This window comes from Antechinus flavipes, chromosome 5 (genome assembly GCF_016432865.1).
Source record: "Antechinus flavipes isolate AdamAnt ecotype Samford, QLD, Australia chromosome 5, AdamAnt_v2, whole genome shotgun sequence".
NCBI lineage: Eukaryota > Metazoa > Chordata > Mammalia > Dasyuromorphia > Dasyuridae > Antechinus > Antechinus flavipes.
The window spans coordinates 24,214,997-24,242,072 of NC_067402.1; the positions used below are offsets into that span (position 1 = coordinate 24,214,997).

At 34.7% G+C, this 27,076-nt stretch overlaps 1 protein-coding gene across 2 annotated transcripts in view; it reads right to left on the reverse strand.

The window, feature by feature from the left end:
* The window catches only part of ZCWPW2 (zinc finger CW-type and PWWP domain containing 2), a 136,176-nt gene that overhangs the window by 12,238 nt on the left and 96,862 nt on the right, over positions 1-27,076 (reverse strand). For both annotated transcript variants that reach the window (XM_051963469.1, XM_051963468.1), the window contains 2 exons: positions 4,358-4,416; positions 3,413-3,480 (listed from right to left, as the gene is read on the reverse strand). In XM_051963469.1, coding sequence (XP_051819429.1) covers positions 3,413-3,480; positions 4,358-4,416 — 127 coding nt within the window. The remainder of the gene's footprint in view (positions 1-3,412; positions 3,481-4,357; positions 4,417-27,076) is intronic.

The following is a 27,076-nucleotide window of genomic DNA, read 5'->3' on the forward strand; positions in this document are numbered from 1 at the left end:
TATAGAAAGTCCTAAAAATCTTCAAATAACTGAAAGAACTCTATGTTCTTATAGTACGTAAACGTACATCTACTATCTATCGATTGGCCCAACTAAATCTAGAAAAGCTCTTGGGCATCCTAGATTAATCACAGAGTTTGCAAATTATGTTGGGGAGGAGTACCTATACCAATGAAACCATAAATCCTTGAAATGCTGAAGAAAGTCAAAAAAGATGCTGATTAATGCATTTTTACATTTTCAAGATTAGAAAAGCAACAGTCAACTTAATAATGAAAGAGAATGCAACTGCATTGATAAGCATTTTGGACTTCTTTTAAATATAGTGAAAACAAATTTATTTTCTTGAGTCATTAAAACACACACACACATATACACACACACACACACACACACACACACACTACTAATTCATGAATTAACTGATTTGGTAATACCAAATCAACAGACTAGATATTGCTTCCATTGCAATGGGATCATTTCTTCACTGATTTTTAGCGATACCCTCTTAGTTGATAGAGTTCAAAATAATCCCCAAAGAATATATGTTATTATTGCCAATGATCTACAGACTAGGATGGCAAAATTGGTCAATGATAGCCTCTGGGAATGGAGAAAGAATGAATGTCTTTGTTGATTGTGTGCCCAATCATCTTCATCAATACTGATTATCCTGTAGTTTCACTGACTTGTTTCAATTTATTGTGAAGTGTAAAATGGTAGCATTATAGTAGCGCTATTACACTGTGAAGGTAAAAAGGATCTCATAGTGAAAATCCATATCTGGCCTTTTGAAATCAACCTAAGTAAAATAAATCAGGATATTTTGTTGGTGGTAGCAGTTATTTTTTTCTTCATTTTTAAGAAGAAATAACTCACTATTTCTCTCATAAATCAGTTTTCTGAACTTTTTCAATCTATAGCTATAGAATTTTTAAAATTCTGTTTTCTTTAAACGATTAAAGACATTATTTTCTCTAAATGCAAAGAGGCCATTGGTTCTGTTAATAGAAAGATGACTTAAAGAAATTTATTTTTTTAAAAGGTCAAATCAACAAATATTTATTATGCATTTAAGATGTGCCCAGCACCATGCTACTCATTAAAAATACAAATACAAACAAAAATAAAAACAATCCGTGCCTTCAAGGAACATACATTTTATTGCCACATAGTAAATGCTTAATATATGCTTGTTGACCAACAGACTTGCTATTGTTGAGTACTGCCCAATCATCTTCCATCAATTGATAATCCTGTAGTTTCCCTGTCTTGTTTCAATTGGAATTCAATTGAATTGAATTCCATGGATTTATCATGGATTCAATTTTCATCTCTACACAGATGACTCCCATTATCTACATACCTGATTCATCTGTAGCTCTGGTATCACCAATTTCCTCCTAGATTTCTGCCTAGTTATATCTCAGCATGTCCAAAATGAAACTTGTCTTTACCTCTATACTTGACTCTCCTATCTCCTTGATTTCTCTCTAGAGCTCTTCCATTATTCCATTTACTCAGGTTTACAACTTCAGAATAACCATCAATAATTCACTTTCTTTTATCACATAGATCCCATTAAGTATCTCTCCTCCTCTCTCTCCTCCCATGACTGCTTATCTGGGTCAAGTTCTCATCACCCCTTCCCTGGCGTAGTCAAGTAGCCATGAAAGTGCCAAAATAATCTTCCTAAAGCACATGTCTAAACATGGCATTCTCCAGATTGAATTCAGTAGCTCCCTACTGTGCCCATAATAGAATGTGAACTTCTTTGTTTGACATTTAAAGTCCTTCCTTATCTGGACCAAGCCTACCTTGGCAGACTTATTTCACAATATTTCCCTTCACTCCTTCTGCCTTCCATCCAAGCTGGTCTCCTGGCTGCTTCAGGGAATGACTTGAAGTTTTCCTTTTTCTTGAGTTTCTCACAGGCCTAAAAAGCTCTTCCTTCTTCTTTTTCCTTCAGCTCCTCTTTCTCCTTCTGTTCATCTTCCTCCTTCTGCTCCTCTTCCTCATCTCTGCCTTTTGGAATCCCTATTTTTTCCAAGACTCCTTTCTTCAAGCCTTTCCTGACTTTCCTATATGTTAATGTTTCCCTCTCTCTCAAATTATTTTGCCTTTTCTTTATTATATTTTGATTTCCTTATCTGTGTACACACATGCTTGAATGTCACTCCTTAGCTCTCAATATAACAGAAGCTCCTTAAGGACAGGGGTTGTTTCACTTTTGTCTTTATGCCCTATAACTTCACAACGCTCCTTGCAGATAATAAGCACTTAATAGATGACAATAGAATTAAAAATGAATTGAGGACAAGTACATAAATGAGTTCCCAAAAATTAACAACTTTTAAAGCTTTTCTAGCTCTTATAGATATACAACAAATATCCTAGGTACCATTTGTTTTTTTTTTTTGTTTTTTCATACACTCTAATGTGGGGAAGGGAGAGGGCTTCTGAAGGGTTCAAGTGCTCCATTTTGCTTTTAACCAGCAGAAGATGTCATAGTACTCCAGCTTTTGCCAATTAATCCAATCAACTCTGTTCTGTTCTTCTGCCTTTCTGCTTCCTGGACGTATGGCCAGTCGATTCTCTTTGTTTATTGGGAGAAAAAGCCTTGTAGTACTTCCTCACAGATTTAGGATGATGACCCAATGAAACAATGGATGGAGAACACGTTAATCTTCCTCAGCAGAATAAAGTCAGTGGTTGCTGTTCCCCATCTCTTTCCTCTTGGCACAGTTTTGCCCCTTTTGAGTTTAGCACAAAGGGTTGGGTTAACAGAAGGTTAGTTATTTGGATGGTCCCAACTCCTATGGGGACCTATGTTTACATCTATATCCTTGTCCAACTTCAACCACCTCTCTGGTCTCAACTTCTTCATCTCTAAATTCAAGAGTTGGGACTCAATGACTTCCACAATCTCTTTGGGCTCTAAATCCTACAACCTCACAGGCCTTACCTCTGGCTGGTATTCTCTCCCAGGGAATCTGTTTTCAGGTTCTTATAAACTGGTTCTTTATTCTAAGCCAAAACAAACAAACCAATCCAAAACACTCTATTCCAATATTCAAGGTAAGGAAAAATATAATTCACCAGGTAAGAAACCCAAAACAAAAGAAGAGCACTAATACATAATTTCAAGTCAAAATGAGAATGAAAGCCAAAATATGATTATAATCCAGGACTTTTTCCAAAACTAATGGTCAAAATTACCAATCTTCTGCTCATGACTGAATCTAAAAAAAGCAGCCACCCCCACTGATGGTAGGGGGTGAAGAGTAGGGCAAATGGGTGTGGAAAATACTGTTTGTGGAAAGGTTATTTTTTTCCTCCAAAAATATGGATGCTGATTTTATGAAATGAACTCTAAGTAATGGAACTAAGGCCATCATAAGTTTTTACATACCTATGTTTTCCTTTAATAAGGCATCATCTGAACAGACTATTTCAAAAGAGTATTTGAAGAATCCTTTCCTGTAAAAAAAGATATTTGACATATTGCTCTCAAATAATCACACATACTTAAATTAACATTCATGTATATTAATTATAATTGTCAATTATGAAATCTGACCATTTTCCCTCTGGAAGTATTTTTTCTGAATTGTTTCATTAGGAATGTCTTGCAGGCACAACTTATTTATGAAAAGACCTTGTTCTTATTTGTTTGGACTTACCTGGGCAAAACTCTTTCTTTTTCTTTGTCTTGTTTTTTGGACTAGCACTAACAAGAAATGGCTTATGGTTAAGAGTTTCATCTCTAACCCTATTGGTTCTCCTTCAGACCAGACTGCAGCTTGAAAAAATTTCTGGAGACTTCCTCAAGAAGCTTTGAGTGACTCTGCTTCCCAGAATGATTCTGAGGACAACAGTTTGCTGCTGCTGCTGCTGCTGCTTCAGCAGCTGGGACTGAAGTTAAAGGTAGAATGTGACCAGCCTCTGGATGGACAGAAACAACCCAAGCCTTCAGCCCTTTCCTTTTAAGTCTGGGACCTTGAAAGCTGCCTTGGAAGAAGCTGGGGAGCTCATTAATTCTTCAAGGCTTGTTTCAAAGTTGCATTCTGTTTGCAAAATGCAACCTGCTTTGAGCCATCTGATTTGCATTTTCCCACACCTGACATTTATTTTTGAAAGCCCTGCTGTAGTATATGTATATAAACAGAGTTGCACATATTTTCTGTACATTTTAAAGACTATTATCAATCTGTCATTATTTCATTTATTTGCTCTTTAGAAAATAATATAAACAAGTTTCACTGCAATAACAAACAGAATGAAAAATATAATAGAGACAGCTTCTGTGCATGCATTTTTCAAATTCATTACAAACATCTTTGTTTGTAATACATACCTTTTATTTTTTCTAAAAATGGACTTTTTATTTTTATTACCATTTTTAAAGCTTTTCATCTGTAAGACAAAATCAACAAGATTTAAGTTAATTTCTTTAAAGTAGTCAATGATTCCAATCAGTTAAAACAAAACACTAAAAATAAGTCTTGTCCCCTGACTGGATCAATAGAGTTTTTTAGTATAAAAACTAATTATTTAGATTTATAAAATACCAGAATTTGAAGGATCACATGGACCATCTTGATTCAACCTGTCTAAACAAAAATCCTTTTTACAACAAATTTCCTTCAAGGAGATTTTCCAGCATGCAGACCAACAGTTAGAGGAACTCTACCAAGATAGCCCATTCCACCATTAAATAGCTCTGTTAGGAAGTTTTTACTTGGAAATTTATACACAATTTACAACTTCTACCCTTTACTTCTGTTTCAGTTCTATGGGACCAAGCAGAACAAATCTTCAAACAAAAAATCAAGTACCAATTCTCCTTCCTACTTTAGTCTTGGCTTACAGCCTTTTCAATAATTTACCATCAGTGCAGTAGCTAGTAAACTGGGCTTCATTTGCCGGCCTTGTTTCACTCAGAACTGCTATTTGTTAACTTCTCTCATAACAAGACTTAATGGCTTTACAGATTTTGTGTTGTTTATAAGTGTGTGCATGTATCAATGGTGAATAGAATCATCAGAATCATTTTTGCAAAAGCTTTTGTATGTGTTTTTCACAAGGTGGTATCCCTGCCTGCTGTAGCAATCAGGCCAGGGTCAAGTGAAGCAGACAATTTTAGGGCACCTTTTCTAGCTTGTTTCTGATACCAGGAAGTAAGCAGTACAATTTTTAAAAGGGTGCTCACAAACCCAAGGGACTTCTGATGCCCACTGCTGCTTCCAGTGTGAGAATGACTATATGAAACCTGTCTGCAGGGTTGTGACTACAGGTCTTAGTATCTCTACATTTACTACTTCATCACTTATCTGGGATCCCAGGGCTTTGAGGAAAGTTTTAAAAAAGTAAAACAGTATGGGTGATATCTTTTGATTTGTGCACAAATTGGATTACATGAGGCAGAATTAGTTGTAGTCACTGGTTTCACTCTCTCTTCCACCAGTCCAGAGTCACCAGAGTCCAGTAAAAGCAAGACAAAGTCAAGACAACTGTGATTCCCCGTAGATAGCCTTGTTTTTTCAATATGTGACCACCATGCCTGCTTCAACTGCCTTCATGGCCACTGGAACAAATTGATCTCATACAGCCATTCCACCAGAGGAAGTCTTCACATATTTGAGGTGGCCATTCTCTTAATTCACTGAAAGGTCTGAGAGCTCTCAGTGACAATTGACCTGTTTTAGCCTGTCCATTGAAATAATTTACTGGGGTGTGGCTGTTACTCATCCTATAGTTCCTTGAAGTGGCAGGGGAGAGTTGGATGAATCAGGTGGCTACCAAAGATAGAAAGCTCCCCTGAAAAGGGCGAGCACACCAGAGACACCAGTCTTTCCTGAATACATCTTATATCCCAGGGATCACTCAGCTGGACCTGCCAGACTTGGACTTTCTTGTGCACTAGATCATCTCACTATCCATTATACTATGTTAACTCTTATCCTGGACACTGAAATCTTAAACTACATCAAATCAGATTTCTTGGATATTGTTATTAATGAAAAGTCTGTTTTGCATGAACTATTCTTGATGAAGCCATTTTGGTCATCCATGATCACTTTTCCCATTCCTAGATGTCTCATTAAGGATCCTATATATATATATATTATATAAAATGCATTGACATATATGGATATATCATATTATATATAATATATATAAATATGTTGAGAAATCTCACATGATTAGAAGTCAGATCCTTCAGTGCTGCAGTTCTCAAAATGTGACCCAAAGACTCCTGTAGGCCTACAATATTAACATTAATTTCATTATGATATTAAAATATCATTTGCCTTTTTAATTTTCATCTTTTCTCATGTATAAAGGACTGTCTTGAGGCCACATGATCTGCAAATTAAAGATTTAGCCACAAACATCAAGACTAAGTTGTATCTTGTCTGCAGAATTGTATCTTTGCCTTATAAGACAAATCTATAGATGTGACAGGACTTGCTGTTTTGCTTACATTTATCCAATATCAGTACCAACTAATCACTGAAGAAAGTCTTCCTTTGTGTGAATGCTTGGCAACAAGCATGAGTGATGTTTGAATAATCAAAGTTTTGAATAACTTTTTTGAAATCTCATGGTTGACCTTGAAACAATTATTTTGATATTTTCACTGATACTGCAAAAGCAATTTGCAATTGCATTTGCAAAAATATAAAACAATATCATTCTTGTCACTAATTTTTTTTTTTTTTGGAAATGGTTATTTTTAATTCAGAAAGGTTTGTGGACATAGAATTGGTTTATTATTATAGTTTAATGCATTATTTTAACATTTTTATCACTTTTAACTTCTAAAATCGTAAATATCTATACATATAACCCACAAAATCAAAAGATCTTTGAGGTGCTCAATAATTTTAAAAGTAAAAAGGGATCCTGAGAGCAAAAACTTGAGAAACACTGCTTTAGGATACCATGGACAGTTCTACCGTCTTCCCTTAAAAAAAAATATTGAGGGACAGCTAGGTGGCGCAGTGGACAGAGCACCAGCCTTGAAGTCAGGAGGACCTGAGTTCAAATATAGTTTCAGACACTTAACACCTCCTAACTGTGATCCTGGGCAAGGCACTTAATCCTAATTGCCTTGGCAAATCACAGATTTACCCTTTTCCAATCCCACTGTAAGACTTCTTTAGCAAAATCTTTGCTAGATCACTTATGCTCAGCAATCTCATATTTGCAAATTCTTTAAGAATTCTGCTAAATGGCTTGTTTTGTCTAATGACTTGAACTCCTCAAGAGCTTGTAAGAACCTTCTGGATACTTTTTGGCCTTGAATCTCTCCTCCAATCATCCCCTAACCCTTACTGTTTTAGTCTCTTTTTGTGTGCTCTTTACCCATTAAATAGTAAGCTCCTTACTGTCAATCTTCCTTTTTCTAATTTGTATCTTCCAACACTTAACACAGCTCCAGGAATATAATAGGCACTTAACAAATGTTTATTATATTATCTTATATTGTAACTGTTGTGCATATTTCTCATCTCCTAACAATATAGTAAGCTCCTAAGAGGTCTGTGGACTACACTTTCAGCAAAAAAAAATGATTCAACTATTTGTTGTATGGATGAAGAATAAATGCCTCGGCATAGATTCACAGAAAAGTAATTCAGAGTTCAAGTCCAATAGTCAATAAGCTGCCATAAACCTACATAAGGGCAGATGACTTGAACGGTTAACTTCAACAGGAAGCTTTCAATCTTCATTTTTAGCTTCTAAATAGTAAGTACACAAGTTCCTTCCAGACAATGTTTCAGCTTTCTTTGTTCCCTTTCCATTCTCTCCAATTTGCTCTAGTCAGCTATTCTTTACCCTCTTTACCCAATTGAAAGAATATTTCCATAAGCATAATGAATACAAAAAGATTATATATGAAAGAATGAATCCTCATTTTATTTGATGTACTTTTTAAAAAAGTATATAAGTTTTACATATTAGATTCAAACTTCTCTGTGCTTCCTATTGAACTTCCTTCTAGTTTCTGTATATTTAGGAATATCAGTAGTATTTTTTAAAAAATCTATACTGCTAACTCCTTCCCTCCAAATTCTCTCTCCTTCCCCAATTCCAAACCAAGAAAAATAAAAAATCTACTTTTGGAAAATTTTATTTTAATCATGTTTTCATTAGCTATATGAGTACTTAAAGTTCCTTTAAAGTCTTTTGTGAATTTTTATGACTATGTTACAACAAAAAAGATCCTATAAGTTCATGCTGAAACAGTCAGTGCAATTCGAGAATTTTCCAAGCATTTTCTAGATATGTAAATAAAAGTACTGCATGTTTAAATAACAAGAGCAAATGTATTTTAAACTGGAAGGGCCAAAAGCCTTAGAAATTCTCAAACCTAATCTCCTTATTTTACAGATAAGTAAATTGTAGGCCAAGAAAAAGAACTGCTTTGTCCAAGGTCCAAGGTACTGAATAGCAGATATGAAATCAGGTGTTCTGATTCTAAACTAACCATTCTATTGTTATACTACACTATAGAAAAACATTTTAAAAAGGAAAATAACATACATTACCATTGAAAAATGTAAAATAATCCAAATTTTATAAAAAGTAATATCTTAGAATTATAGATTTAGGGTTGGAGAGAATCTATGAAATCATATATTCCAAATTCTTCAATTTATAGATACTGAGACCCAGAGAAGTTAATGACTTGCCCAAAGTCACTCAAATAATAAGTGGCACCCTCAGGACTTGAAACTAAATTGCAAGACTGATCTAGCTTTATACTGCTCCAGGCTGTCTCATTTGAATTGTACAAGTATTTGACAGCACTCATGGTGTAAAGCTAAATCAAAAAGCATAAGTAAAAATTAAAATAACTTTTTTTTCTTCTTCACTAGTCAACTTGACAAGTATTTATTAAATATCTAATATGTGCAGGTCCTGTATTAAGTGCTAAGGATAGAAAGAAAGGTAATATCAAGTTCTGTTCTCAAGAAGTTCACAATCACGATTTGCATTTTTGTTTTTCTTCCCGGGTTCTTTTTACCTTCTGAATCCAATTCTCCCTGTTCAATAAGAGAACTGTTCGGTTCTACAAACATATATTGTATCTAGGATATACTGCAACATATCTAACATATATAGGACTACTTGCCATCTAGGGGAGGGGGTAAAGGAAGGGAGGGGAAAAATCGGAACAGAAGCGAGTGCAAGGGATAATGTTGTAAAAAAAATTACCCTGGCATGGATTCTGTCAATATAAAGTTATTATAAAATAAAATAAAATATATAATAATAAAAGAAGAAGTTCACAATCTAATGGAGACAAATTACAAATAACTATATACAGACAAACTATATACAGACAAAATATGAAATAGAGATTATCAACAGAGGAAAGGCACCTACATTAAGAGAGATAGGAAAGCCTTCTTGTAGAAGGTAAGATTTTTAGCTGAGAATTAAAGGAATCCAGAGAAGTCAGAAGGTAGAGAGAAGAGTAAGAAAATTCCAAGTATGGGCAAAAAGCAGTAAAAATTCATGAAATCAAGAGATGGGATAATATAGTTTGAGAAAGCGTCACAGCCAGAATCATTGGAGAGTATGGTACCAAGAAGAAAATAAGGTATAAGAAAACTGAAAAGAGTAGGTGGGACCCAGTAGGGGTGATGAAATATAACTGGAGGATTGTATCTTTGAACCTGTTTTAAAAGGAGAGAAAATCCATCTACACATTTTCCAAATCCAAAAATGAATGTCTCTGTGTATAATACCCTAAATATATTATATATAATATATATGTATAATAATGTGTATTATATCTGTCAGGAGGCAGATGACATGATTGGTCATTATATTGATCAGACTTAAGTCTTTCAAAGTCTTTTTTTCCTACCTATTTTTATTAAGAATCATCAAATTTTTTTGTAATCTTGAATTTTTTAAAGCCAATATTTTGAAAACTATATGTGCTACTTTATCTAATCCTCTCAGGATCTCTATGGTATCTCCAGATAGTTTGTTTGCTGGAGATATCCTGGGTTGGGGCTGCAGTAGCTCTACAGTAGAGCTATACAGGCATATAGTATCTCAGCTGCTATTCTCAGGACTTCCAATTTCCTCTGGGGATTTCTATGATCATGCTGCCACTATCCTTGCTGGAAACACCCCCTTTCCAATTACCCATGCACTTCTACCTGAATTTATGTGCAATTCAGGGTTGGAGGAATCCATTTAACATAATTTCTTTATTTCTAAATCATTAATAGATCTAGTGTGAATTTCTAGCCTTCATTGAAATAGGTATATAGACACTGGGATGTCTGCCTACTGTTGAAATAATTATCATGTCAAAAAGGTCTAGCTGATCCAATTTTGAAACTTCTTTTCACATCAGAAATAGTCCTCCAAGAGACATGTGATAAGCAGTCAATCCTCTTCTTCAAAAGCTTGTTTAAATCCGCTTCTTCCATGAAGCTCTCTTTGATTAAGTGGAAATAACACAAAGGCAGCCACTTTATTTTTACAAAAGGAAATCAATCAGCTTCATAAAAAGAATTTGAGCACGGGTGAAAATGGATATCTTATTAGACACTAGGAGCAAGAGCAGGAAAGCTCTCTTTTTTGAGGAGCTGTATAACACCTGCTTCCACAAACATTGCCTTCTCAGTCCTATTACCAACATCCTCTTCACCTCAGAAACATGGCCCTTTTTACACTGCCTCATCCTAGATCTTTTTTGAGTTCTTGGGTCCTACTCACCTTGGAAGAGTCTATCTTCTGTGGGGTCTTCCTCGCTTTCATTCTCCTCCCAGTTTTATTTCTGACTTCCTCTGGACTTCACAACCATGTCCCCAAATCATGTATCTTTATTTTAACTACTTAATTCAGTATAGATCTAACTGAAATTACTTTTTAAAAGAACACATCAATTTGTTGTGCTTTCATTTCTTCAGTGCAGGACTTTGATTTAGCATTTTATGCTCATGAAAGATATAAATGTATACTACAATCTCTTATCTTGAGATGAATTGTCAGCCAATAATCACTAAAGAGGTGCCTATTTTGACAGAATTGCCCAGAGTAAATTTATCAGCCTTGAATAATTCACACAAGCCTCTTGTCAAAAGTGATAGTAAAGAAGGAAAAGACAATAACCTTATTCCCCTCTATAAGGTATTTTGAGGAAGTAAAAAGAATCCCAGTTATATGCAACATCTTGAATGATTGTTATCCTATAACCTGAACATCTGGTGAGTGGAAATAAAAGGAAGAAGGAGTTGCCATCTAGGAAATTATTTTTCAACACTGTTTTAAATGGATTAGAGATACTGAAAAGATTATTTTCTAGAATTATTAGGTGAATTTTCTTTCTGGTCTTAATGATGTTTTTAAATTTTTAAATATTATTCCAACAGACAGAAGATAAATTTTAGCATTTCTTACAAATAAGCAAATTTGTAAGAAATATATACATGTAATCCATATTCTATTCCAATTAGAGAGGAGTTTAGTATTCATTTTAGATTTGGGCACTATTTTAGCATCTTCTCATCTCTCCCCCTCTCCTCCCATCCCCCACTTCAGCTATTTTAAAGATAAGCCAAAAGAACTACAATATTTGCTACTTCTAGATTCCTAGTTTTAAAAACAGCAATAAGTTTGTGTTCAGCTTTTGGCTTGAAATGCAGAACAGAAATTTTTCTGAAAATAGTTGACTACTTGGTCTACTTTGACTACAATACCCTCTACCAATTCCCTCTCAATCCTACCAGTAGTGATTGTAAACCCCAAAGAACTCTACATTAAACTTCAAGAATCACAAAAAGTTAAAAGGCTGACATTCATGATAAAAAAGAAAAAAACTTTTAATTATAGTGATCTCTACTAGAAACAGAGAAGTCACAAACAGGTTTAAATTCCTTAGCTTGCATATAAAGAAGAGTTTAATGATAGATTTAGTAGAAATAAGTTACCAAGAGAAATAGTGTACCTTCTTATACTTCTAGTCCAGAAGCTTTGTAGGAATAAAATAGATATGCTTTTGTACAGAATGTCTATAACAGAAAATATTAGAAATCTACACAAGACCAAGACTCATTATAGCTAAAAATGGTTACTACATTATATGCTTTAACTTTTTAAGTTTCCAAAGGAGAGTGTTGGGGAATGATTGGATTTCCTCAAAAGTTTCTGTCCTTAATTTTAACTAAACTCTGAAAAAATTGTTACATTGAGTCTTCCATGATTCCAATGACCATGCTGCACTCTTATAAAAGAATGATTGTAAAGTAAATCTCTCACTGTCTCACTATATTTCTCCCTAAATGATAGAGAAGATTAATTCAGTTATTCAAATGAGGGAATCAATGTAAATTGCTGTGAATCTTCAAAAGGATTCCCTTCCCAAGTTAATACATCAAGATAATTTGTGTCTTCCCTACCCTCTAATTTCCCTCCAAAAATTATATAGATGGACCCATGAAGATGGAGTAGAGAGAATATTCTAGCCAAACTCTTCTAATATTACCCTCTACACAATTTAAAATAAGACATAAAAGTAATTCTGAACAGTAAGACCAACAAAAGGTAAAGCTGAAATATTTTTCCATCTCAGAACAACTTAGAATGTCAGAAAGGTCTATGGCATACTGTGGAGTTATCCTAGACTACAATATGGTGGCAACCCCACCCTCCACCCCAAGATTGAATTAGAAGGGGATTGGGAAAATGGGCAGAAAGGTTCCAGGAGACCTCAGAACTTGCACTTGATAGAGGAATGCTGTCATTTGGCAACTCCACTGCTCATTGCCCAGGTCCTAGTAGCAGTTACAAGATGGAGGGAAACACTTATGCTCACAAGAAAGCAGGGACCCTAGTTCTGGATTGTAATTGCAGGGAGGAAAGAAATTGTGGTCTTGAGGAAGCAAAATCTCTTAAGGAGAGAAATAAGAAAAGAAAGCACTGATCATGTCTGTTCCAGATCATACCATCTTGGAAATATCAACTATTTAAAGTTCCCGAGATATAGATGTGAAAACAGTAGAAACATGAAAAAGTATGACATTTAAGAACAATGAGAACTCCTCCTTTCCACCCAAAGGTGAGCAGAGTCTAATGCTAGTATAAATCAAGAAATCGGATGGAAAATGATCAAACAACATTAAAAGAACCTAACATTTAAAAGTCACCATGGTAACAGGGAAGCTCAAGACAAAAATTCAGAAGAAAATGATGACAAGAAAACTTTTGCAAGCAAAGTCTTAAAGGAAAAAATCAGAATGTACATAAACAACAAGAATTCCTTGAAGAACTAAAAATGTTTTTTATGTTTTATTTCTATTTTTAAAATTGTTATTTTATTAGAAAACAAAACAAGAAAAAGTGAAAAATGGAAAAGTAATATAAAACAAAATAAAACAGAATAGAACAGAACATTGTCATGCCCAGAAGAACTTCAGGGAGGATTCAAAATACATATCAATTACCAGTTCAAGAAAGGACATGTCAAAAATAAATTATATTCGTAAGTGTCCATCTTTTCTTCACTTCCTTCTAGATTAATTCTTTTATTCTCTGCTGTACATCTTTTGTATTATGTTTTTCCCTTCTCATCCCCCCCACCTCCCTCAAGCAGACTATAGTTAAGCAAAGATATATTTATGTATACATATATGGATGCACATACGAACCAGAGCGCATGTGCATGTGCAAACACACACATACTTTTTCTATACCTGCTAACTCTTTGCTTTAATTCTGCTCCAAAACTAATCTTGCTATTACTTAACCTCCCCTCATCCATGGTTCCCTCCATTGTCTTCTTTTCCCATCCTTTGCTTCCTCTCTGTCCATCCCTCCTCTCATATCTTTATAGATTTTGGAGGGTGTTATACCCTTTATGGTATATATGTAGTATTGCCTATTTAACCCATTCCTGATGAGAGTAAACTTTCAAAACTACAAACTCTTCTCTCAGCCTATAATACTTCCAGTTTGCTGAATCCTTCTTGCCTAGGGCAGGGTGTCTGCAAGCAATACAGCTGGACCTGGAGTTCCCAATCAGCTGAGGTTCTCTCTGTTTTCTGGGACTCAGACCCCAACTCCTCACAAAGTTCAGGAGATTAAAGTCACTGTGGTATTTGCTGAGTCTCCACCCAAACCCAGCTAGCCCCCAGGTTCCTCATTTGGTGTTTCTGCGGAGTTATCTCAGAAGTGTTTGGGATAATCTCCAGTTGGCGTCTTTCTATGAATCTGCTCCAGTTGTCTTAGGAGGACTCCTGATATACTACAGGTTTTCTTGATTTTTTACCAATTTATGTTCATTTTGAGGTACAAATTTGCTCTGTTTGTGGGGGAAATCTGGAGAGCTTGAAACTTACTGACGTATTCTGCCATCCTCTCAAAATCCTCCAGATATTTTAAAAAATGTTTAAATAATATTTTATTATTTTTCAAGTTATTATAAGAAACACCTTTAATATTTTTAAATTTAGTTCCAAATTCTATCTTCACAGAGATAATAACAAATTTTATATAATACAGAAAAAAATTAAGCCATAAAATGATTTTTAAAATGAAATAAGAGAAACAGAGGAAAAACTGGGGAAAGAAACAAGAACAATGAAAGGTAATTATGAAAAGAGAATTAACAGCTAGAAAAAAGAGATACAAAAATGCTAAAGAAAATAACGACTTAAAAATCAGAATTGACTAAGTAGAACAAGAGGTACAAAAGCTTACTGAAGAAAATTTCTTTCAAAACGGAATTGCTAAAGTTGAGGCTAATGACCTCATGAGATACCAAGAAACAATGAAACTTTTTTATGATCTCTTTGGCGTATAGGCCCAGTAGAGACACTGTTGAATTAAAAGGTACACACTAAAGTTTGATAGTCCTTTGGGCATAGTTCCAAGTTGTTCTCAGAATGGTTGGATCAGTTCACAACTCTACCAACAATGTATTAGTATCACAGTTTTCCCACATTCCCGCCAACATTTATTATCTCAACATTATCTTTTCCTCTCATCTTAGTCAACCTGAGAGATGTGAAGTGAAACCTCAGAATTGTATCAATTTGCATTTCTCTAATCAATAGTAATTTAGAGCATTTCTTCATGTGGCTAGAAATGGCTTTAATTTCATTTTATGAAAATTGTTCATATCCTTTGACCATTTATCAATTGGGGAATGGCTTATATTGTAATAAATTTGTGTTAATTCTCCATGTATTTTAGAAATGAGGGAGCAGCTAGGTGACACAGAGGATAGAGCACCAGCCCTGAAGTCAGAAGGACTTGAGCTCAAATCTGGTCTCAGATACTTAACATTTCCTAGCTGTGTGATCCTGGACAAGTCATTTAACCCTAAATGGCCTCAGCAAAAAAAGAAAAGAACTGAGGCCTTTATCAGAGCCCTTGTATGTAAAAATCTCTCCCTCGCAGTTTTCTGCTTTCTTTCTAATCTTGGCTACTTTGATTTTGTTTATTACTTTTTAATTTAATACAATCAAAATTATCAATTTCAGCAAAACACTTTTGAAGGCAGACAGTGTAAAAAGAGAGAGAAAATAGAATAAATGGGGGAAATACAGTTAACAATAGTAATTTTAAAAAGAATTTTGAAGCAAGTCTCTAATAAAATCTTATTTCACAAACATAGAGGGAAAATAAATTTTTATAAATAAGATCCATGCCCCAATTGACAAATGATCAAAAGATGTGATCTATGTTCAAAGAGCTATAAATTCATGCACATTCTTTGACCTAAAAATACCACTACTGGGCATGAATACCAAAAGAGATTTAACAACAAAAAAAAAAAAAGGAAAAAGAACCTATATGTACAAAAATTAGCTGTAGCAGCTGTTTTCTCAGGAGAAAAAATTGGAAACTGAGGAAATACCCATCAGTTGGAGAATGGCTGATTAAACTATGGTATGTGATTGTCATAGAATATTATTGTCTATGGGAAATGATGAGTAGGATGCTCTCAGAAAAATACCTGGAAAGCCCTCCATGAATTCAAGCAAAGTGAAATTTACTCTACACAAGGTGGTAGCAATATTCTGGAATGATCAGCTATAAATGACTGCTATTCTCATCAGTGCAATGATCTATGACTACTCTAAAGGACTTATGGTGAAAAATCCTATCCATACCCACAGAAGAAATTGATTATGTGACTGATAAATGGTCAAAGAACATAGCCAGGCCATTTTTAGAAGAAATAAACACTATCAAGAATTACATAAAAAATGCTTTGAATCACTAATAATTAAGAGCAATGAAAATTAAAACAATTCTGAGATATCTTTCAAACTGGCTACCATAACAGAAAAAGAAAATGACAAATGCTAGCAGGGATGGAATTGTGAATTAGTCCAACCATCTGGAGTATATTTTGCCACTATACTCAAAGGGCTATACATACCCTGATGCAGAAATGCTGCTACTAAGTCTGTATTCCAAAGAGATCAAGGAAAGAAGAAAAAATCCTATGTAAATTCTTTTTGTGGTGACAAATTGGAAATTGAAGGGATGCCCATAGATTAAGAAATGGCTGAACAAATTATGGTATATGATTGTTATAGAATATTTTTGTACTCTAAGAAACAACTAAGTGGATTGTTTTTGAAAAACCTGGGAAGTCTTACATGAACTGATACAAAGTTAAGTGAGCAAAAAGAGAAGAATATTATACACAGTGACAAAATATTGTAATGATACTCAGATTTAGCAACTCTGATCAATACAATGATTTGTGAGAATTCCAAAGGACTCATGATGAGTTCCCCCCAGAGAGAAAACTGATGAATTCTGGGAACAGATGAAGTGTACATCTTTTCATTTTTTTGGCAACATGACTAATATGGAAATATATTTTACATGATTTCATTACCTTCAAAGCAAAGGAGAGAATTTGGACCTAAAAATATTTACAATGAATGTAAAAAATTACATTATATGAAAGGAATATTAGACACCATCTAGGATTCTTCCAGGATTCCTAAATCTCTCCTCCTCTACTCTTTGAATATCCCTTAAAAATGCACAAAGGAGTACTGTATGAACTTGGAGAAACCACTTCATTTTTGTAAACCTCAGTTTACTAGTCTGAAGAAAGGAGATAATAACATGTTACATAATTCATAAAATTTCTAAGGAGAAAAGACTTTGAAAACTGAAAAGAACTTGACAAAACGGAGATTTCATTATCGTAACCATTGGTTACATGTAGATTACAAATGTCTTGATAGAATCTTGAAGAGGAAATGACAAAACATCTTTTCTCTTGTTCTCTAGGAGTCAAGAGAAAATCAGAATAAGTATATGTAATGATAGGTACCTCATAATCACTGATAAATTTAAACTAGCACTTTTTAAACAACATATTCATCTTCATAGGAACAAAGTAGTTTTTATTCATTTTAAAGGAGAAGGAAATGAAGGGAATGATGGAATGATTCATAAGAGCCAATTTTCTATGGTTCCATCGGATCCAAGCATACTGCTCCATCTCATTTAATATTTTAATATATCCTAATGTACTACTCTTTCCTCAATAAATGTTTCACTGTTTTATAGATTGGAGAGGGAAAGAGGCAAGGACAAAGGGTAGGAATAGCCCAGGCTTATAAGAAGCAAAACCTTGCAACAAGCAAAGGATCTCTTTCTCAGTTTTCATTTTTGTGAGATGAAGAGGGAAGAGAAGGATAATTTCAAACCGTAGAGAAACTCAGTGATTACATATGCATATAAAAACATATAGGTATTGTAAAAAGCAACAGGGTTGTGACTTTTTAAAATTTTGTTGACATGAATCATACCTGTAATTAAGTAGAATGAGGAAAAATGAAAAATAACATAAAATAATAACAAAAAAACATAAAGATGGAGGAACTATATTGTTGTGATACAGGAGCCACCTACCAATGCCTGCTGGAGATCTAACTCAGACTTGTAGAATGGATCTCTTCATGTGAGAGGAGAAGGAGGAGGAGAAGGAGGAGGATGAGAATGATGAGGATGATGATGAGGATGATGAGGAGGAGGATGAGAATGAGGATGATGAGGAGGAAGAGGAGAAGAAAGTAAAAGAGAAGGAAGAAGAGGAGGAGGAGGAATAAAAGGAGAAGGAGAAAGAGGATGAGAAGGAAGAAGAAAAGAAGGAGGAAGAAGAGGAGAAGGAGGAGGAGAAGGAGGAAGAAGAGGAGAAGGAGGAGGAGGAGGAGGAGAAGGAGGAGGAGACAAGGAGACTGAGAGGCAGTTGCATTCTCTGACCTCTCTCCTCTTCCCTCTGCCTCCAATTTATTCCATTTCCAATCCACAAGCAACACCTGTCAGTAAAGGCTGCTTTGCAACTCCTTCGAGTGTTATGATTCATAGTTGTGGAGGCTCTTGGAGAACTGACCTGCGCCTTCACTTAGGCATGGTCTTTAACACTATAATTCAGCTTCTAGTTCCAAATATCAGCAAGTACATTGGACATCTGTGTACCATGGTTCTGTAGACTGATAATGGGGACTCAAAATGAAAAGGCATTTTTTTCTCAAAAGAACCTGCAAAATCAATTACATTTTACAGAATATACACTATTTTTTTCTAGTTCAAAATGAAAAAAGTCAATGAGATTTCTTATTGAAGGGCTTCAAATTTCCTGCTTTAAGTGGTTTCTAACTTTCACTCAAAAAAACTAAACTTATGTCAATTAATTTCCTAATTAAAACTAATTTTGACAAGAGTTGCTCTGTATAGGAGTTTTTTTTTTTCATTGTACTTCTATGCTAATGAGGATAACATTTAAATGATACCTTACTCTATGGTAATAAGGAAGAAAATTCTAATAGGATAAATGATAAAATTACCAATTAAAAGGCACATCAATTTAGGTCTCACAAATAAATGTTAGGACTCTATGATTCAACTCTCTATTATTTTACAGAATTTATTATTATGCTCCCCTATAGTTTCTTTAGTGTTCTTTCAAGTCTATCAGACTAGCAGGTACAGTGGCTTTCAGGCACCTTACTCTGCAGATGGGAAGACTCACTATAGTGGCCTGCCAAAAGTACATTTTCTGCTGTGGTTATGAGCCTTTTAAAAAGCATTATGTATGCAGGTGGAAAGGGGGGACTTATGAGTAGATATGATGTATATAGGACCTAGCGAAGCACAAATCTCCCCAAAATATTCCTAGTAAAGCTCTAAAAATGCACTGGAAAGAGCAATGATGAAACTAAACTCAAACTTCTTAAATCTCCTAATCCTTCCTCCATGTATTAAGGAACTTCAACAAACATTAATATCCCCTCAAATATTTTAACTTTCTAGTTCTTCGAACTGTTTAATTCCCTTCGACTTTTCTATCCTATTTCACCTCTACTCAAATAGTCATATCCTTGCCATCACCCACAAATTTTTCACTTCTACATTCATGAACTTGGAAATTCCACTGATTCTTATTTTTTTAATTATTCCTTCTTCCTGTCTTCATCATCATAATGACTTCCAATTCCTCCATCCCTCGGTTTTCTTCCACGTTATCATTTGTACACTGGCTATATTCTCCTTCTTTCTATTTCTTGATTTTTTGGTCAGCCAGTTCATCAAACAACACTATTCTCTATGCTCTAGTCCCCTGCCCCCTTATCCTAATAATGTCTACCAAACCCTACATTTTAATTACTTCCACCATCTGAACAAAATATTGATTGGTTCTACTATAAATTTCCTATGTAATCTCAACTGTGCCCTCATTGTTGCAAGGAAATTCTATCATACCTCCCAAATGTAATCACTGTCCCACTCACTGCAATAGCCAAAGTAATTTTCCTAAAATACAGCCCTGACCATATCACCCACCTACTCAATAAACTGTATTGGCTCCCTATTACCTCCAGGAACAAATACAAAGTCTTGTTTGGTTTTAAAGCCCTTCATTACCTGGATAGAAAGTCAAGATATAAATCAGAAAGACCTGAGTTCAAATTCAGACTTCAGCTAATTAATAGCTATATGATTCTGAAAAAGCCACTTTTGTTTAACTCAATTTCCTCATCTATAAAGGGGAAATAATAGCAGCATCCACATCCCAGGGTTGTTATGGAGAACAAATGAGATCACTAAAGTGCTTGACACAGTGCCTGCACATAGCAATACTATGTAAATGTTAGTTTTATTTTTTTATTCTTCTCATACTTGACTCTCTTCTGCATATTTTATGATTCAGTGACCCTGATCTTGCTGCTCTTACATGATACTCTCCTTCCTGAATTTAGACCTTTTCACCAGCTTTGCCTCTCACTGGGAATGCTCTCCCTCCTCACCTCTGACTCCTCACCTTCCTAGGTTCCTTTAAGACTTGGATCAACGGGCAGCTAGGTGGCACAGTGGATAGCGTACCAGCCCTGAAATCAGGAGGACCTGAGTTCAAATCTGACCTCAGACACTTAACATGTCCTAGCTTTGTGACCCTAGGAAGTCACTTAACCCCAATTGCCTCAGGGGAAAAAAAAGACATGGCTCAAATCTCAACTTCTGCCTGTGACTTTTTCCTGGTCTCCACCTCCCATCAATCTCCGTCAATGTCTTCCTTCTCAGATGACACTTAGTTACCTAAGCTAAACCATATATCTTGTTTGTACCTAATTGTCTGCATGTTATCTACCCCAGAAGACTGTGCACCCTTTGGGGGCAAAAGCCATATGTTTAGCTCTCTTGTATCCTAAGTGTTTAACACGGTATCTGGCACATAGTTTGCTTCTAATAGATGTTTGTCAACTGACATCTGTTTGTGTAGGCTGCTGGAATTCTCAGAAATGGGATACAGATGTAAGCTAGAGGATGTAGAAGACAAAGGATACAAGTAGCCAGGTGACAGGAAACGGACTCAGAACAAGGTGGATAGTGGGGTGACCCTAGAGTACCTTAGCCAGAGTATGAGACAGAACAAGATGAGAAACCAATGAAGTTCCAGCTATAGCAAAAGACAGAGTAATGACTAGTCGAAGCTCCGATCCTAAAACGAACAGGGTCAGAACAGCATTTAGGCAGCTTGGTCCATCATCCAGCAGCCTATTCCTAAACCACTATAGGAAATAAGAACAGATAGTGGGCCTAAAGTCAGTTGCTGCATTCTGAATTGGGCAGGACCCACAAAATCCAACCATAGAGAAGCATAGACTTAGAATCAGAGGGTAAATTAGAATTAGAAATTAGAAAATTAGAAAAATTCCATTGGTCACATTCTAAAAGAAGAATGCAAAATCTATTTAATGACTGAAACAAAATATAATATAGAAAATAAATCCATACAAATCATCAGCATTCATATACATAGCAACAAAATCCTAAAGAAAGATATAGAAAAAGAAATTTCATTCAAAATAACTACAGAAATGATAAGATATTTGGGAATTTACCAAGAGATGCATGGGATTTCATAAATTTAATTCTTTTTGGAAACAAAGAGAAGACATAAATAATTACAGAAATATTAATTGCTCATGATAGGCCATGGAAATATAATAAAAATGATAATACTACCTAAATTTGTTTATTTACTTAGTGCCATACTAAATTTCCAAAGTTTACTTTAGGGAGCTAGGAAAAATATAACATTAGTTAAGAGAATAAAAGTCAAGAATGTTAAAGGAAACAATGAAAAAAATGCAAAAGGAAGAGAATTTAGAAGTAGCAAATATCAAACTATATATTATGAAGCTGTAATTATCAAGACAATCTGGTTACTGACTGGAAACTAGAGATATCAATAAAAGGAATAGAGTAGTTACACAAATTTCAGAAACAAACCGACTAGCCTAGTGTTTGATAATCCTGATAAAATCCCAGCTGCTGCACTAAGAACTCATTATTCAACAAAACTGAAGGGAAAAAGTGAACTTAATCTGACAGAAATTAGGTATAGATTTAACATTTTACACTGCATACCAATATAAGATACAAATGGCATATATTACACGTAAGAATCTTAGGGAACAAGAAATAAATTTCATTTCAGGTCTATAGGTAAGAAAAGAGTTTATGACCAAATGAGAGAGAGAAGACTACATTAAATAAAATGTACAATTTTGTTTATCTAAAATTTACATATATTTGCACAAACAAAATTGATGCATTTAAATTAGAAGAGAAAGAGGTTAGGCAGAAAATTCTAGTGGCAAGTTTCTCTGAGAAATATCTTATATCCAAAACATTTATGGAACTGATTAGAATTTATAAAAACAAATGCCATTCCCCAATAGATACATGGTCAAAATACATGAAATCATTTTTAAAAGAAGAAATCCAAACTTTCACAAAATGAAAAAAATAGATACTATTAATATTTAGAAAATTAAAAATACAGCAACTCTGAATTTCTATCTCATAGTCACCAGATTGTCAAAGATGATTTAAAAAAAATGTTGGAGGGGCTGCAGAAATACATGAATTCTGATGCACTCTTGACTATTTATCAATTGATCCAGACATTCTAGAAAGTAATTTGGAGCCAGGTGCAAAAAGTCATTAAATTGCACACATATCCTTTGCTCCAACAATACAATATTTAGCCTATGCCCCCAATGAAAGCAAAAAGATCCATATTCATACACACAAAAAATTTTATAATAGCTCTTTTTGTAGTAGCAAAGAATTAGAAATTGAGGAAATAACTTTATTAAAGAATGACTAAACAAATTGTGGTGCATTAATATAATGGAATATTATTATGCCATTAAAAAGGGATAATTTCTAAGAAATCTGGGAAGATTTTATGCACTGATGGAGAGTGAAGCAAGTGGAATTAGGATAAAAATCTATACAAGAACAATATTATACAGAAAAAAAATCACTTAGAAAGAGTTGAAAACTCGGATCAGTGCAATAACCAACTATAACTGCAATAGGAATGCTTCCAGATGAAGCATTCTAGCTACCTCTTGACACCAATCTAATGAACTAAAGATGTGGAATGAGACAAAAATTTTCAGATATAGCCAATGCTGGAATTTGTTTTACTTGACTAAATACACACACACACACACACACACACATACACACACACACACACACACACACACACACACACAAAGATATTTGTTATAAGGGCTTTGTTGTGTTTGGCTTTGGATTTTTTTTGATAGGAGTGGGGATGACAGAGTAACCAAATAAGAAGAAAAGAAAAGAAAGAGCCATTGAGGCATCTTACTTCTTTTTTAAAAACAGAAAACGGAAGACCAGACTTTTAAAAACACATATAAGCAGGATAGCTTTGAAGTCTATTAGTTGAATTTATTTAGAAAAAGAAGCCATAGATTATAGAGATTTATAATTTTCTGTATAATCCTCTTTCTGTTCTACCATGTATATAGAAATGCTCAGTTTATTCAATTTTTGTTAATCTCGGAATAAAACAATTTTCTTTTTAAATAGCATAGTGGGTGGCGTCAGCATAGTAGCATCCCTCATCGAATTTATAGCTATTTAGTTCAACCTATTCGTTGAGCTGAGGAAGAAAAACAGTCTAAGAACTTCATTTACCCAAGGTTACAGAGGATATCTAAATTGCAGAATATGGATAGTCCCACGTGACAGTAAGGAAGACATTTCCTTAATGTATAAAGAAGTTATTACTCAGTCCAATGACAACCTGCTCCATCACTATCTGAGAGAAAGACTCAGGTGGAATAATTGGATTAAATGCTGAATAATGGACAAATGAAAGGTGAAGGGCTAGCACAATAAATTTCAGCAGTAAATCACGACTGTAGATGTTTTTGATCATCATCAGAACTCAAAAACCAATTTTTGTGACAAAGAAATGGGAAAAAACAATCATTTCTTGCCAGCAAAATTGCACCCTGACAAAGTGGACCTTTGCATGCAAATCTGGAAAAGTCAGAAATAGTGGTTGCTACAAGTCAATTATATTTTTGTTAACTTTAATGCTTCACTTAAGCAAGCTAAAAACCATCTATTGAAACACAATTCTTTCTTCTTTACAGGGAGGTGGGGAACTCTAAGTTCAGAAAATTGTAAACACAAGATCATGCTGCTGTTCAGTTTCTTTCTTACTAAGAGAAGGGTCTATCAATAGGGGCATAAAATAGGAAATGACTGATTTTTTTAAAGACAACAATAAAACTTGTTACAAAATAATAATGTCCTTACAAATGAAACAATCAGCCAGAGAGGGGAATCTGAACTCAAGTAGATGTCTCTCAGACTCCAAAGCTGCAGACCTAGCTCTTGAAGCCAGATCTCCTAAGAAATTCTTGTCCCTCAGTGGCTCTGTGGGATGAAATAAAAGAACAGGACAGGGAAGTTGCAAGGTCAGCTCTTTCTTTTTTGACATAGCCCAAGCTCTTATGAGGACAATGAGAGTAAAGACAAACCACCTTCAGCAAAGGGAAGCGATGTCACCACACAAAGGAAAACCCAAACAAAAAGCAAAATGAGATTGGAGACAGCCTGTGCTTCTTCCCAGGGGTTCTTCTGCTTACTCATCTTTTTCCAGATAACTCTATGCCTGAGGCAAGAAGGCAGCAGAGGGAATCTGTTATAATATTTATCTTTGGAGAAAGATGCATTTAAAGCTAAATGAATTCTTAAGTGAGTTACAGTACATGAATTCCATATTAATAGCAAATTTAGCAATTAATGCAGACTCCTAGGCATCTGATCATAAAGTGTAAGTAACTTATGTTTAGCAATGGTATGCATAAGAGCAGGACTTGTAATTTCATTGGTATAGGAAATTCTCAGATAAGAAAACTACTTCTAATGACCTTCAGGTTATTAAAATCTCTGAAGTTTACACTCTTACAGAGTTGCCTAGGGCAGAAATGTCAAACTCATAATCCCAGGTTGCATGGAACAGACAGATTTCCTTCTAATTGGAAAATGTTTAACACAATAAATAAAAATATAACACAAAAGAGATAATTTTAATTTGTGGTTTTCTAACTCAATATGCTGCCCCCAGGAATCTGTTTCTATTTAAATTTGACACCAATGGCCTAGAGCACTGAAAAGTTAAATACTTGCCTGTGGACAAAGAGCCAGTATGTGTTAATCTGAAGTATGTCCTTCTTTCCCATCTCCCTCCACTCCCCAGCTTCTAAGCCATTTCTTTCTCCACTATAGTTCTCTGCCTCTCTGCTAAGCAATAATAACAAAGAAAATGTTCCTTCTATGGAAAACTTTCCCAATAATGTAATGGAAAGTGTGAACTTTTTTCCTTTACAAAATATATTGATATTTCAAAAATTCTCTAGAGAGTAGTCATTGTGAACTCAATGGAAGTTCTCCAATGTAGCACCAGGATCTGTTCATAGATCCATGTAGTTTCACTTTTTTATCAATAACTTGGATGAAAGCAGAGATGGCAGATTTACAGATCATTAGATAATTCCTATCTGACAGGATAATTAATAGGTATGATCAGAGTTCTGGGTAAGGAAGGACATTGATAAGTAGCAAGACATTCAGAGGATCAAGAGTATGACTAAATGGCTTTAGATCGTGTTGTATAAAGATTGACTAAAAGACTTGAAAATGTTTGCCTGGAGAAGAGAAGATTTAAAAGGAAATATGATGTCATCTTCAAATATTTGAAGAGCAGTCATTTGGAAAATTAATGAAATTTGCTCATGAGAAATAACAAGGAAAAATACATTGGAAGCTGCAAAGAGGCAAATATGGATGGTGTGAGAAAGATTTTCTTCAATGAGCATTCTATAGTAATTGCCTTAAGAGAGAACAGGTTTTTCCCTCATTGGAGATCTGCAAGCAAAGATTGGACATGAAGTTTTTGAGGATATCATAGCATGCATTCTCATTCTAATTGATGTTGTGTTTGGCTTCTGAAAGTCTGCAATTCTTTGATTCTATGATTTTGGGTGAAGATCCCAAAAAATCTTGATACATTAGTACATCAGACCATAGTTAATGAGATGAAATGCAATAGGTATAAATGTAAAGTTCTATATTTGAACTGCAAAAAAAAAAAATCAATTTCCCAAGAACAAGAGGGAAAAAGAATGGTAAAGGCTTTTGTGGATTTCAAGTTCAATGAACTGACAATGTAACATGGCCCCTGAAAACATTAATTTGATCTTGGGTTACTTTAACAGAGGTACAACATTCAGAAAAGGGATCTGATAACAGCTTTACTGTATTCTGCCATAGACAGACCTCATCAGAAATATTGTTGCTTTCTGGGCATTAAATTTTAAGAAGGATTTTATAAGCTAGAGTGTCCAGAGGAATATAATTAGGACAGTGAGACGTTTCAAAATCATTCTATATGAGAATCAGTTAAAAAAAACTAAAGATATTTATTCATAATATTCATAATAATGGTGGTCATAACAGCTAGCTTGTGTATGCTCATGTGTGTGCATGTATGGATGGGAGAGAAAAGACAAGTTTGAAAAGTACTTTACATATATTAGCTCATTTGATCCTTACAACTCTGAAAAGTGGGTGTTATTATTCTCTTCATTATATAGCTGGAGAAACTAAAAAGTTAAAGAATTTGCTCAGGGTCACACAGTTATAAAGTTTCTGAGACTATATTTGAACTCAGGCCTCCCTGACTTAACTCTCATACTTTACCCACTGTACCAGCTGGCTGCCTCTTGGTTTAGTTTGAAGAAGAATCAAGAGAAACAGTCAGAGCATCTATCCTCAAATATTTGAACGCTTTTCATGTGAAAGAAGGAAAAGACTTGTTCTTCTGGGTCCCAGGCCACAGAATTCAAAGCAATGTTGAAAGCTGCAAAGAGGCAAGCTTAGATCTAATATTAAAACAAACCTTCTAACAATTAGAGCTGCCCAATTATGGTTGTCTGAGTAAGTGATGGTGGGCCCTCTCTGAGGCAGTTTTAGAACAAAAGCTCAATGATTATTTGCCAGGTATGTTTTAGATCAGATTCTTATCAAAGTAGGGAGTAGAGCAAATGGCCCCCCAAAAATATGAGACCCATGAAGCTAGAAAATTTTTCATTAAATCAATGTGCTTTTAATCAATCGATCCTAAGCATATATGAAGTGCCAGGCACTGTGAGTGTACTGGAAA